The sequence below is a fragment of the Sciurus carolinensis genome, unplaced genomic scaffold (assembly GCF_902686445.1).
Source record: "Sciurus carolinensis unplaced genomic scaffold, mSciCar1.2, whole genome shotgun sequence".
NCBI lineage: Eukaryota > Metazoa > Chordata > Mammalia > Rodentia > Sciuridae > Sciurus > Sciurus carolinensis.
Genome location: NW_025920172.1, coordinates 256,365 through 270,311, shown reverse-complemented (window position 1 = coordinate 270,311; position 13,947 = coordinate 256,365). Strand labels below are relative to the sequence as shown.

At 50.8% G+C, this 13,947-nt stretch overlaps 1 gene segment (V, D, J or C); it reads right to left on the bottom strand.

Annotated features, from left to right (window-relative positions):
* Positions 1 to 12,851: 12,851 nt before the first annotated feature.
* On the bottom strand, positions 12,852 to 13,543 carry LOC124974729 (immunoglobulin heavy variable 3-23-like). The segment is given in 2 exon segments: positions 12,852 to 13,282; positions 13,384 to 13,543. Coding segments are annotated over 2 exon segments (579 nt in total).
* Between the last annotated feature and the right edge of the window lie 404 nt (positions 13,544 to 13,947).

The window sequence follows — 13,947 nt, the reverse complement described above, 5'->3', positions numbered from 1 at the left end:
AGACGTGGTTCATGATATCCAGAGTGCTCCCTGCAGAACTTTGAAGCAGAAGAGCAGATGCTCCTGGGAACTCCATAGTCCTGTGCAGGTTGATTCCCAGCTGCTGTATTCCCAGTTCCTGAACTGTGCATGTGGGTGTCCATGAGCAGGTGGGAGTCCAGTAGGAGGCCCAGCATGCAGAGGCTGCTGGACACAAACTCCTGCACCTGGGACCCTGAGGGGTGTGTGTGCAGGGAAGGGTGGACCTGTCTGTCCTGCTGTGCTGCCAGCTTGAACTGCAGCTGGACCATTGATGTGGGTCTCTCCCTGTGAGCATGGCTGCTGCAGAGGTGCCTGCTGAGCATGGCCTCGGCTGCCTCCACTCCTTCACGTGGCTCCCTGTTCCCTGTCTGTCCTCACAGGAGTCAGTCCTCCTGGGTCTTTTCCTAGATCCCATGCCCAACTGGACAGGTGGAGGCTTTCCTCACGTGCTCAACCTCACTCACCTCCCCTGTCCTGAGGAAGCTGCTATGCATGGCTCCTGCCACCTTAAGCCACAGGCACTTCCTCAGGCAGCAGGTGAGGCCCCTGCAGAGGCTGCTGAGGGCGCTGAGCCAGGAGCACATTGCTGTGTGGTGGACGCTGCATGCAGGGCAGTTCAGCTCTGCTCAGCCTGTTGCTGTGAGGAGCCTAGTGCTGTCCATGGCTATGGAGGGTGAAAGTGCTGCTCCTGTCCACTGTGGAACAAGGGCTGGACTCACTACATAGTGCTGGTCATTTGCCTGTGCTCAGTGCTGACCACTGAGTGGGATGAGCTGGAGTCCAGGGCTGGGCTCCTGTGCAGAGCTGCAGGGTCAGGGTGGCTGGTTTTCATGAGCAGAGGGAGGCCCTATTTGCATGTCCTCCTGCTCTATAGCAGCTCTGGGTGGAGGCCCAGGCAGAGTAGCCCTGAGAGCAGGTGGGAGTGACATGGGCAGAGTAGTTACATAGTAGTTCTCAGGAAACTGAAATACATTTTGCATATTTTTTTGCCTTTTTGCATAAGTAATCGAATAACTTGTTTTACTTATGAACAAAATTTAGATAGAGAGGCTGGGTATATGTCTCAGTTGGTAGAGTGCTTGTCTTGCAAGCCCAAGGCCCTGGGTTCAATCCCCAGCACAGCAGAAAAAAAAAAAAAAGAAAAAACAATTAGATAGAGGGATCAAAATGTTATTTCAAAAACACACAGAAGGAGTAGTGGTGGGTCACTGTGTGCATGAACTCATATCTGACCAGTAGCAGGTGATATTTGGGTTTTGCTCTCACCCTGGAGAGAATGCTAACCTGTCCTTCCTTCCATTCCCAGGTGGACACACCTTGTGACATTGTCAGAGCACATGGTGTGCATGACCCCACACTTGGTGGAGCTGGGCTCCCTCATGCTGGAGCAGACTGTGGGTGGGGACTCTCAAGGGCACAGGGATGCCCTGGCCTGTGAACTCCTGACTGATGTCAGCCATGTGCAGGACAGGGAGGGGCAGAAAGAGCAGTGCAGGAGAGCTGGTGCTCTGCAGTTTGTCCAGGAGAGCAGCACGTTTGTGGTGCCGCCCAGGAACTGTAGCCAGGAGGGTGTGGCCAGCAGCTCTACTGAGGGCAGCTTTGCACCCAGAGGATGGAAGGTGATCTTTGGATCCCAGGAATCAGCAAGGCCCAGCTTCACCAGCTCAGAGGCAGAGATGAAAATATGAAAGTCACCCAGGACAGGGCATGTGGGAGAGAGCCCTGGGGTGCCTGACCCTGCACTGCCAGGCATGGTTTCCCCTCTTCAGCCAGCAAGGTGCTCAGAGATGCCCAGTCATGGCTCAAGGGAGGCCAGGACCTGCTACCTGCTGAGGCCACCTTGTCATCAGCCTCCCCATGCTGGCTTTGCAGGCAGAGGGCAAGAGGGTCAGCGTCACACAGGTTCCACCAAGACTTGAAGGAAGGCAGGGAGGCCAGATGGGGTGTCAGGGTCAGAGTCCTGCTGGCAGCCCTGGCAGGGTGAGGCCTGGAGCTGAGAGATGAAGCAGGGCTGCTGTGGAGACCCAGGAGCAGAGGACCAGCAGTGAGCAGGGCTGGCCCAGGAAGCTGCAGGCCTCAGGCCAGGCTCCCTAAGAGGGAGGACAGGGACTGTGTCCAGCTGGGCTGTGTGGAGGGGCTGCTCTGACCCTCACCCATCCCTCACTGCAGTGACCCTGAGGACAGACATGGACACAGGTGTTCAGTGTATGTCCTGCTGGGCTCTAGTCCTTTTCAACTGGTCTGTGTCTTTTCTTCTCACATGGGAATATTTGCTCCTGCTCTATAACGATGGGGTAAGGAACTCCTGTTTGATTTTTAAGGCACAGAGGCCAGTTTTCCCTCAATTTTTTGGAGTCCATGGACTGGACTTCTGAACTCTGCTGGAGCATTTCCTTTAGGCACTGAAAGATTAGGACTGAATGTGTTCTGCATCATGAGAGGGAGTGAGATCTTTGTGTTCAGTGATAGAAGGAGTATGATTGCATAATTGTCTGCCAAAATTCCACTTGGTAAGTACATTCTGTAGTCCCTACGGCTTTTGAAGAATGGTTGATCCCTTAGAACATGGGAACTCCTGGAATTTAGGTTAATCACTGTGGACATGCCATGCAAGGGGATTGTCAGACCCCAGTCTCTTCCTCCCTCCTTCTAAAGCTCCGTGCTTCCTGGAGGAATCTCTGGAGCAAGCGAGAGAGGGCAATTCATTCCAAGGGTGTAGAGGGGGAGGAGCAGATGGCGGGAGGCCTTTGTTATTACCAGTGTCTGTGCCTCCTCTTTAGAAGTCACAAAGCTGGAAGTGGAGGCCTCAAGGTCATTTTCTTGTTTTTGGTTTCACTTTAAGCCCACACTGCACTGCCAGCGAAGTGCCTTTAAAGTGGTGAGCTGTGGAGCTCTCTACATGGGGGGAGATTGGAGTAAACAAATCTCTCAAGAGCAAAGAGGAGGACTGTGAAGTAACCTGCAGGGAGTGTCCCTAAGCCTAAAATAGGGGACCTGTGGGAGGACACAGGAGCCACTCTTCCCTTGTGCAGAGAAGTGCTGAGGATCCGATATGTCTCAGGCTTAGTGGGGAACTTCTCTGAGTAGTTACATCACGGCCGTATGTCTGCACCGTGTCTCCAGCAAAAATCTCCACAGAGGGAGATGTGGTTTTGAATTCGGGGGAATCAATCCCTTATGTGAATTTGCTGTGAATTTCAGTGAATTTCACTGAAAGTGAAAGTAGAGCTGCTGGGGTCGGGCACATAACAGGAGCCAGAGATGGTGTGGGTCTTTCCTAGGAGATTAGGACAATCAGGATGAACAGGGAAGAAAAGGGGGTGAGGGGTCCTCTGCTCACCCTCACAGGACCCTCAGCACACCAAACATGAAGGGGTCCTCACCGAATCAGGGGGGACTCGCCAATCCCGAGGTGCGTGAGTAGAGGAGGCACGTGGGTGCAAAATGTAGTGGTGCCAGGCTAGCTCAGCTGCAGGTAAGGCTGTGGAGTCAAGACCCCCAGACTCGGGAGTTGGGTGGGAGCAGGCTTGTGGCCAGCATCTTGCAAACTCGTTTATTGTGGGAAGAGTCATACATTTTATAAGTTTCTTGCCCAATCACAATGTGCCACGGGGGATCAGAACACCAGGTTCCTATACGGGTTCTCTTGGTAACACTAGGTCAACGTGGGGCAGTTGTTTACTTTCCTAGGTAGAAGCAGAACACTCCTCCCTGCAAGTGTACACACTTGAGAAGTTCACTGTGGCCAGCCAGGAACTAGGATTTCTCCCAACATATATGGGTGGAAACCAAATGTAGGATGGGTGTGTTTGTTGGAGGCAGGTCACGGGGCCGTGCTTTTGAGTTTTATTATGTTTCTGGTGAGTAGAGCTCTCTCTTTCTACGCCCCTCCATCAGCGATTAGTCTAGCTGAGCCATGTTCTTCCACCACACTGCTCTGCCATGATCGGCCACCTCACCTATGGACTAGAGCTATGGTGTTCACCTCCTGTGGACTGAGACCTCTGAAATTGTAAGCAGAAATAACTGTGTCCTCTTCACATGGTCCATGACATATATACCAGTCACAGCAATGCAAACGGTGACTAAGACCCTCTCCAATGTAATTTAAAAGACAGTCTAAATAGTGATCAGGCTGCCTTCCTACAGGACATGGTAGAAGGAGAAGCAGTAGAATGACACAGAATGGCACATGAACATGCTCCATCGTGTGAGGACCTGACAGGAGGGAGGCTGCTGTGGGACAGGGAGGGAGGAGCAGACCCCAACCTGCAGAGCCAGGTGAGCCTGTTACACTCCAGGGGCCTTCCTGCCATGAGAAAAGAACAAGACAAACAACATTATTTGTGAATAAAAAACATATAAATCTGTAAAATAATAAGTGTAAAGTTAATGTTTAAAGTGAGATTTTGACTATTATAAAATATATGAGAAAAACTATAACAAGGCAATTAAAGGAAACCCAGGGTCCCTGATATACAAATATTTAAGTACTACCCTGTTTTAATTCTCAAGTAGAGCTATGGTTTTGGAGCACTTCCTATCATAACCCCAGTGGAATTTTTTTTACAGAACAGAAAAACTGTGTGCAACATATTTTGATGTGAAAAAAGACCCTGAATATTAAAAACAGATTTTTAATTCATCACAGATCTCTATAGGATTGCACACACTTTGATGAAACCATGCAGCTTGGACTGTGATTTGCTCCCATTCATTCCCGTTCCCTTCGCTCCTTCCTTCCCTTGGCCTGCTCCTCTGCTCTGCTCAGATCCCTGTTGCAGGTTGGAGATGGACTGTCCCCAAGCTCCTGTGTTTGTGCAGAAGAGTCAGATGTGGGAAGATTAGGTCAGGAGCTCTGCAGCTTGTAGGTGATCCTAGTTTGATGGACCTGATGGGTGGCGATTTAAGCAGGTGAGACAGTGCTAAGGAGGGGAGTCACTGGGGGTGTTCTGGAGAGTTCCCTCTTCTCTGTAATTCCCATGAATTCCCCCGTGTTTGATGGCCACCACGAGGTGAGCACCTTCGTCCTTTGCTGCCCTTCCACCAGCAGGCTCTGCCTCCCTCAGGTCCATAGCAGTGCAGTGACCTTCTACAACCTGGAGCCAGAGCAAAACTGACATGCTCTACATTGGTCTTGTCAGGTGTTTACACACAGGGAAGGAAAGATGACTGCCTCAGAAATTAGTACCAGGAGAGGGGTCCATCTATGACAAGTTTATCTATGAGATTCAAGTCTTTAGAACTGGTTTTAGTAAAGAAAGTGGGAAAGCCTGAGGATGCAGGATGGAGAAGCCTTCAAGGTGTAAGCAAGGCTCATGGGCTATTGTGGTGGGAGCTCAGAGGGCCAGAAGGCTGATAGGAATGAAAACCATGCTCATGAGGATTCCAAGGGAAATGAGGACTCCCTGGGGAGCTGGAAGGGAGGCAATTCATGGTGTATTCCAGCAGAGAGCATGCCTACACTTTCCTATTTCTGAGGAGTTCTGGGAGGCTGAATTAAAGGTAAGGAACTAGTTAATCTGGTGGTGGAAGATTCAAGGCAGCACAACTGCAGGAGGTGGCATAAGTACTGCTCTTTGTTATGAGCAGGTCTATGTTGATAATCAGGAGCAGAATACAGAGCAGAAGGATTTGAAGACTTGGAGAAGAGTCAGAATTGTACATGTAAAGCTGGGGTAAGAAAGTTGGAGTTTTGGAAGAGATTACAGACAAAAGGGGATGCTAAGTACTCTACCCAGAAAGCAGTACAGATGCCTCAAGGATCTCTCAGGAATTTGCAAGATCACACCCATTGCAGTGTCAGGAATGTAGAAGGGAGATCCCATGAGAAGAGATAGTGGGGCCTCTGCTCACATCAGAGAACTAGGATGTGGCTTCTCCATTCTCCATCCTGGGCACTAAGAGTCCAGAGCAGCCATGACCCCAGTGTGCTCAGTTCCTGTCTGAGCTTCCAGCATACCTTGGTATCATGCCCAGAGAGCTGGTTCTTTCAGAATGCAGGATGCTGGAGTGAGTTATTCATGGAGGACTTCACTGGTCCTTCGAAGTAGTTCTGGGAGGCCAGCAATGAGTACAATGTCTGGAATCCCTGTGGTCAGTCTGAGGAAGTTGATGATTGGACCTGTGAATGTGAGCCTGAAGCTGGAATGCAGACTCCAGAAACTCAGAGATGGCAGTCATGTGCACTGTCTCCCAAGGAGGGCTGCTGGCAGTGGCGAGAGCCAGGATATGGGAGAGGCCATGAGAGCAGCAGCAGGCAGCACCACAGAGTCAGGCAGGCTAATCACTTAGGAGAACACCTCTCTCCTTCATGTGATACTGGGGCCAGAGCTGGAGCCAAAGGACTGGCTTGCCCAGGTGGGTCTTCTTTCCTCTCTTTTCTCCATCTGTTCTCTCTAGGCCCTAGACCTGTTTACTTGATGCCCAAGTGTGGATATATATGACCTGCTTCTGAGTTTTACAGGAGCTACCAGCCAAGTGTTTGCCTTTAGTGAGGTGAGACCCTGAAGTTGGCCTTTTGGGAAATGCAGGAAATAGTCACTCCATGACGACTCTGAGAGAAGAACCACATTCACTGAGAGATGGACATGAGATTTGGGTTCCAAGGTTGGAAGGTTATGGTGTGGATATGAGGTGACCGCCCACAACCTCTGTCTTATTGCTGGTAGTGAAAAGATCAGAATGTGAGCTGCAAACACATCAGTCATCCTCGTCAGAATGGACTACCTGGGTGGCACCTGTAGGTGGGTAACGAGTGCCTGGGGACACTGTCATTGTCCCCCAGCCCCTCTTGACTTTCTATCTTATTCCTGCCCACCAAGACCTACACCTGCTGCCTCCACCTACATTTCACCTTGGGGATTTGCCTCGCCTGAGACCCAGCGTTAGAAAGTTGGATGGCCATGTACTGACCCTCTGAAACTATCAGTCAAGATGAAATTTTTCATTCTAGGTGGTTCTTCATGCAGTTTGTTCAGAGAGATGGGTTCATTAAGTTCACTGAACTTGTTGTATTGATGACATCTCAACTAAGCAGTTAAATAGATAAATAGATGGTTGTTAAAATAATGACAGGTGAATGACAGATTACAAACAGAGAGACCTGTGTTTGATTATACACATGCAGACACAAACATATGGAGAGAAGAGAAAGGCAGGTAAGAAATGAAAGTGATAGAAGACAGAAAGATGATAGACAGATGACGGATAGACTCAGCCAGAGTTCAGCAGCCTTGGTTGAGGCTCTGGTATCTGTAGGACCCACAGGTGGAGGGCTGCCTGCTTCATAATTGTGGACTTGTTTGAACCTGCCACAATGCCTTGGCATCCCAAGAATGGCTTCTGCCACTTTTTCCCATGCGTTGAACACCTAGATCCCCAAGTCTCCTGCTCACAGAATGGCTGGGTATAGTCCCAGGCCAGGCCTGGCTCAACCTCATCTTCAAGGACCTGAGGATAGAGCTGGGCTCCAGCTCCCACGAGTGTGTGACTTGCCCTTTTCCTGTTCCTGCCTGTGCTGTGGGCCGCCTGCTTCTTCCTAGGTCCATTCTCAGGTCCCATGCTAGGTCCCACTCAGGGGACACGTGTGAGGAGTGAGCAGTGTCCTCTGTGCACAGAGACCAGCTGTGCTGTGGGTTTCCAGGTTAGTAGGAGAGTCACAGCAAATTCATTTGTGGGATGAGCTGAGATGAGGCTTATGGTGGGCACCAGAGGCTCTGAGCCTCATCGGAACTGGCATTTGGGGTCGTGGTTGTGAGATGCGAGGAGCTTTGAGCTCCCTACCATCCCAGGAGCCAGGAGAAGCCCCACTGCCCTGCAGACACCCAGGGTGACTCCAGACACTGCCATGGACCTTGGTAGGAGCAGAACAGCAGGAGGACCTTGTGGACCCACTTCCACAAGCAGGATGCTATGTGCCCAGGGAAACCTCAGGCAATGACTGACCAGGGTGTGGAGAGCTCATCAGGGTGAGAGCAGGTGGAGATGTGGCCAAGGGAGGAGGGCAGGTGGGCAGTCACCAGGAGAACCATGTTGTCAATGGATGATTCTGATGACAGCTAAGGACACTGTGTGGGAGGCTGAGCAGCAGACACAGGTTTCCATTTCAGGTGTGTGTGTTTGAGTGTGTGTGTGTGTGTGTGTGTGTGTGTGTGAGATTTCTGAGAAATCATAGTATGTGTGTGTGTGAGGTCTCTGGTAGGTCCGTGTATGTGTGTGTGTGGACTCTGGGAAGTCCTAATGTGTGTGTACTTGTGTGTGTGTGTGTGTGTGAAATTCCTGGGAGGTGATAATGCGTTTGTGTGTGTTTGTGAGATTCCTGGGAGGTGCTAACTCATGTGCGTGAATGTGTGGGTGTGCCTTGGTTCCTATAAGGTCAAAATTTGTGTATGTGTCTGAGGTTTCTAGGGTTCCTAAAGTAAGTGTGTTTGTGTGGTGTGTGCATGTGTGTGAGCTTCCTAGGAAGTTGTAATGTATGTGTTTTTGTGTGTTTTTCGTGTGTGAATTTCCTGAGTGGTGCTAATTCATATGTGTGTGTGTGTGTGTGTGTGTGTGTGTGACAGAGAGAGAGAGAGAGAGAGAGAGAGAGAGAGAGAGAGAGAGAGAGACATCTCTAGGTATTTCTATTCCTTGTGTGTGTATGTGTGTGTGTTTCTTAGGTTTTTGGGAGGTCCTACTGTATTTGCACACATATGTGTGTGTGTGTGTGTGTGTGTGTGTATGTCTGAGGTCCCTGGGAGGTTCTAATGCATGCATGTGTGTGTGTGTGTGTTTGTGTGTGTATCTGAGTTTCCTGGGACGTCCTAAATTGTGTGTGTGAGGTTACTAGGAGGTCCTACATTGTGTGTGTGTGTGTTTGGTGTGTGTGCATGTGAAGTCTCTAGGAGGTCCTAATGTGTGTGTGTGTGTGTGTGTGTGTGTGTATGTGTGTGTGAGGTCTCTAGAAGTTCCTAATATGTGTGTGTGTGTCTGTGTGTGTGTGTTGTGTGTGTGTGTCTGAGGCTCTCTGGGATCCTGGGATCAACTCTGGAAGATGAGGCTGCACAATGGTGAGAGCTTACACCTGCCTGCCCTGGGGAGGTGTGAGTCCAGGTCAGTGTGTAAAGAGCCCCTGGCAGGATCGTAGGTGTGATGGGTCGAGGTGCCTGAGAGCCTGCTGAGCTCTCCCCATGTGGCTCCTCTTCAGCTGCTCAGAGACTGGCTGGCTGGAGCAGGAGGCAGGCCTGGAACTCAGGGACAGCAATGTGACACATAGGAGAATCTGCCTTCCAGGGGTCTCACCCATCCAGACACACAACACACAAAACACCCAGACACACATACACACATAATACAAAAACATCCATGTGCACATGGACACATGGATTCACACAGCTACTGTGCAGTCAGGACTGAGATCTGTGGAGAAGGACATGACTGACCTCATAAGACAACATCAGGGGAAGAATTGAGGCAGATAAGAGCCTCAATTCCCCGTGTTGGAATCAATGGACACCCAGATCAGGTGGAGAGAAACCACTCACTCATCTCCAAGCCTGCTCTGAAGGTGGCACCTGAGCTCCCTGTGTGCTGAGCAATCCGTGCTGGCTCTAGGGACCCTGCAGGGAAGTTTGTGTCTGGGCTCACACTGAGGTCCCCTCACTGTGTCTCTGGCACAGTAATAGGTGACTGTATCTTGGGTGGACAGGGAGCTGAGCTGCAGGAAGATCTGGTTCTTGGACATGTCTCTGGAGATGGACACTTGGCTCTTGAGGGATGGGCTGTAGTTAATGCTACCATCGTACCATATGCACCCTATCCACTATAGCCCCTTCCCTGGGGGGCTGATGGATCCATTGCTATTAGTAACCACGTCTTGTGATGGAGTAACCAGACACAGCACAGGTGAGGGACAGGGTCTGTGAGGGCTTCACCAGGCCAGGTCCTGACTCCTGCAGTTGCACCTGAACCTGGGGACAAGGAAAGGGAGACCCTGTCAGTCACCTGCAGTCACCATCTCCCTGTGGACCCAGCTCTGACACTGGGGACACTCACTGTGGGGAGCTGTGACCACGCACAGGAGGAGACCCAGCAGCCTCATCTTCTAGACCACACAGGCATTTCCAGAGAGCTCAGCCCTGTGTGAGCTGAGAGCTGGGAGCTCCCAGGCCCCAGAAGGGCATTTGAACCCAGAGCAGGAGGAGTAATTTGCATGAGGCTGAGGCCAGGGTGCCTTCTGAGATGTGTCCCTCTCTTGAACTGAAGTGGATATTTACGTGTGACAGGAGAGCCGTTGGTTTAGGGGGTGCTGGAAGGCTGTCACAAGACAGCACTGACTTACTCAGTCTTTGTTTTTAGAGACAATGCTATAAGACCATGTCTAGAGACAACGCTAAATACCATGCCTGGAGAGGATGCTAAAGACCATGCCTGGAGACAATGCTAAAGACCAAGTCTGGAGACAATGCTAAAGACCATGCCTGGAGACAATGCTAAAGACCATGCCTGGAGAAGATGCTAAAGACCATGCCTGGAGACAATGCTAAGGACCATGCCTGGAGACAATGCTAAAGACCCTGCCTGTAGACAATGCTAAAGACCATGCCTGGAGACAATGCTAAAGACCATGCCTGGAGACCATGCTAAAAACCATGCCTGGAGACGATGCTAAGGACCATGCCTGGAGACGATGCTAAAGACCATGCCTGGAGACGATGCTAAGGACCATGCCTGGAGATGATGCTAAGGACCATACCTGGAGACGATGCTAAGGACCATGCCTGGAGACGATGCTGAGGACCATGCCTGGAGACGATGCTAAGGACCATGCCTGGAGACGATGCTGAGGACCATGCCTGGAGACGGTGCTAAAGACCATGCCAGGAGACAATGCTAAGGACCATGCCTGGAGACAATGCTAAGGACCATGCCTGGAGACAATGAGAATGATGACTTCCGGGCATCTCACAAGCTGCCAAGAACACACCAAGCTCAAGCTCAAAGGAGTAAAGGTGAAAATTCTCTCGAGAAGAGACCAGTAGGGCAGCTTTCTTACACAAGGGGACCCAGGAAGTTTTTCAATGTGCTCAGCCACCCAGACCCTCAGAAGCTGCTGCAGCCAGGGCCCCTGCAGGCTTGGCTACTGTACAAGATAGCAGCAGAACTTGGTGTCGACCATGTGGTGCTGGTTATGAAGGATTGCAGGGTGCTGGAGTTACGGCGTCATGGAGGCTTCCACCAGGATTTCAGAGGAAGGCCTGGGAGGCCAGGCAGGTGTACAGGGTACAGTACCTGTTGTCACACCCAAGAATTCAACGTGTGGGGATGTGAGGAGGAAGTCGACGCTGTGGTGGAAACTCCTGAGATTAAATACACCAGTAACGTGGGACACAGTCCTGAGAAAACAGCAAAAATTGAGCAGAAACAAGCCAACAGGAAGGACTCGTGGGCTGCAAGACACAAGGCCACAGGGATGGAGCTACACACATGACATTGGAGAGAATATCAAGATGCCACACACCTCAAATACTGGACATCCAACTATGGGAAGTGTTTGCCCAGTTTGATTTCAGTCCTGCTTTGGTTCTATCCCTTCCTTCTATGCTCCTAGTTTTGTAAATGGAAATGTTTACTCAGTACCTTTATGTGTTGGATATTTTTAAATTGCTTTTAATGTTACAGGAGATCTCCAGGCGAGAATGCCTGAGCTCCAGAGGAATCTGTGGACTTGAACTTTGAGCAATCTCAGCACTGCTGAGACCATGGGCACTCTGGAAAATGGACAAGGCATGATTTCCTTGTGAGATGGTTGTGAGTTTTGGGAGTCAGGAGCAGAACTTTATGGTTTGGATGTGAACTGTCCCACAAATGCTCCCAAGTGAGACAATGCAGGACAGTTCAGAGGAGAAGTGATTGGGTTGTAAGAGTCTTACCCCAATCAGTGAGTGAATCCCATGTGGGATGAACTGAAGTGGGATGTTGTGGCTGGAGGAAATTGGAATTAGGGCATGACTTTGGGGTGTCTGTTCTGAGTCTGGAGAGTGTAGACTCACTGCTTACTGATCACCCTGATGTGAGTTTCTTCCTTCCACCACCTCCTATACCATGATGTTCAGCCTCATCTCGAGCCTCAAGGAATGGAGCAGCCTTCTATGGACTGAGACCTCTGAAATCATGAGGCCTCAAATAAACATTTCCTCCTGAAATTTTTCTTGTCAGATCCTTTAGACAGATCAGTGAAAAAATGTGACTAAAACACTCACAAATGAAATCGTTTACACAAAGAGAAAAACAGCTGAGAGGAATTGCTGGGAACCAGAAGAGGGATTAGGAGGTAGAGAAGGGGATTGAGGGTGAGGTTGAGGGCAGGAGACGGGAGGGAGGAGGAACGAAACTGACCAGGCTACCCTGTGTACCTGCAGGAGGTGCCAGTGTGAATGTCCCTTATGTTCTCTAAATGGCACTAAGTAAAACACACACACACACACACACACACACACACACACAAACAAACAAAGGCCCACAAACCCTGCCCCAAGACACACAAACACACACACACACACACACAAGATCTGTTGGACAAAAAAGAAAAAAGGGCAAAGAGGAAAAGAGTAAAGAGCAGGGAGAGGAAGTGGCAGGGATGGAAGAGGAGGAGGTCCTACTCCATGACTGTGCAGTTACGTCAATTGAAATGCTATATCATCCATGATTATGAGGCACGATGAAAAAGGAAGTATAAAGTGAAAACCCAATTGTTCTCTTCAGATACACTACCAATTAGTACAGAACACGTCCACAGAGCTCCCCTGGGAAGCTGGTACATGGAGAGGCCCAGATGCTGGAATCTGCCCTCAACCCCTCTGCACCTGCTCCTGGGTGACCCTGAGCTCCCTGTGTGCTGAGCGCCCCCTGCTGGCCCTGGGCACCCTGCAGGGAGGTTTGTGTCTGGGCTCACACTGAGGTCCCCTCACTGTGTCTCTGGCACAGTAATAGGTGGCCGTGTCCTCGGCTCTCAGGCTGCTCATTTGCAGGTACAGCGTGTTCTTGGAGTTGTCTCTGGAGATGGTGAACCGGCCCTTCACAGAGTCTGGGTAGTAGGTGCTACCACCACCACTGCTAATTGCTGCAACCCACTCCAGCCCCTTCCCTGGAGCCTGCCGGACCCAGTCCATCCAGTAGCTACTGAAGGTGAATCCAGAGGCTGCACAGGAGAGTCGCAGGGTCCCTCCAGGCTGCACCAGGCCTCCCCCAGACTCCACCAGCTGCACCTCACACTGCACACCTGCAAACACAGAGGCAGCCTGGTCAGGACACTCACTCATCCACTCTTTCTCTCACTCCTGTCCACTCACACACTCAGGATCTCTGTTCTCTATTAATCACCTTTGAAAACAGCCACAAGGAAAACCCAGCTGAGCACACAGTCCATGGTGAGCAGCCTGTGTTGAGTCCTGACCACTGAGTGGGATGAGCTGGAGTCCAGGGCTGGGCTCCTGTGCAGAGCTGCAGGGTCAGGGTGGCTGGTTTTCATGAGCAGAGGGAGGCCCTATTTGCATGTCCTCCTGCTCTATAGCAGCTCTGGGTGGAGGCCCAGGCAGAGCAGCCCTGAGAGCAGGTGGGAGTGACATGGGCAGCCACGTTCCCTTAAGGCTGCTGCTCTGTCACCTCAGCATGTCCTTGTGGTCCCAGAATAGTGAGACAATTCACATCCTTGGCCAGGCCACCTGGATTCCCCTAGGGCTGGCAGAGTGACTTCCTGGCCTGTCAGGGTCGTCTCTGCCATGACCACGTGGGGGAGGAAAGGGTTAACTGGAGGATGGTGGAGGATTTTTATTTCCCAAAACACTTACCTACTCAATGACCACACAAGAGACAGTACCTTATTTGTGAGAGAGGGACGTGTGACAGGTCTGGCCATACCAGCTCTGCCCTCTTCAGAACCACGGA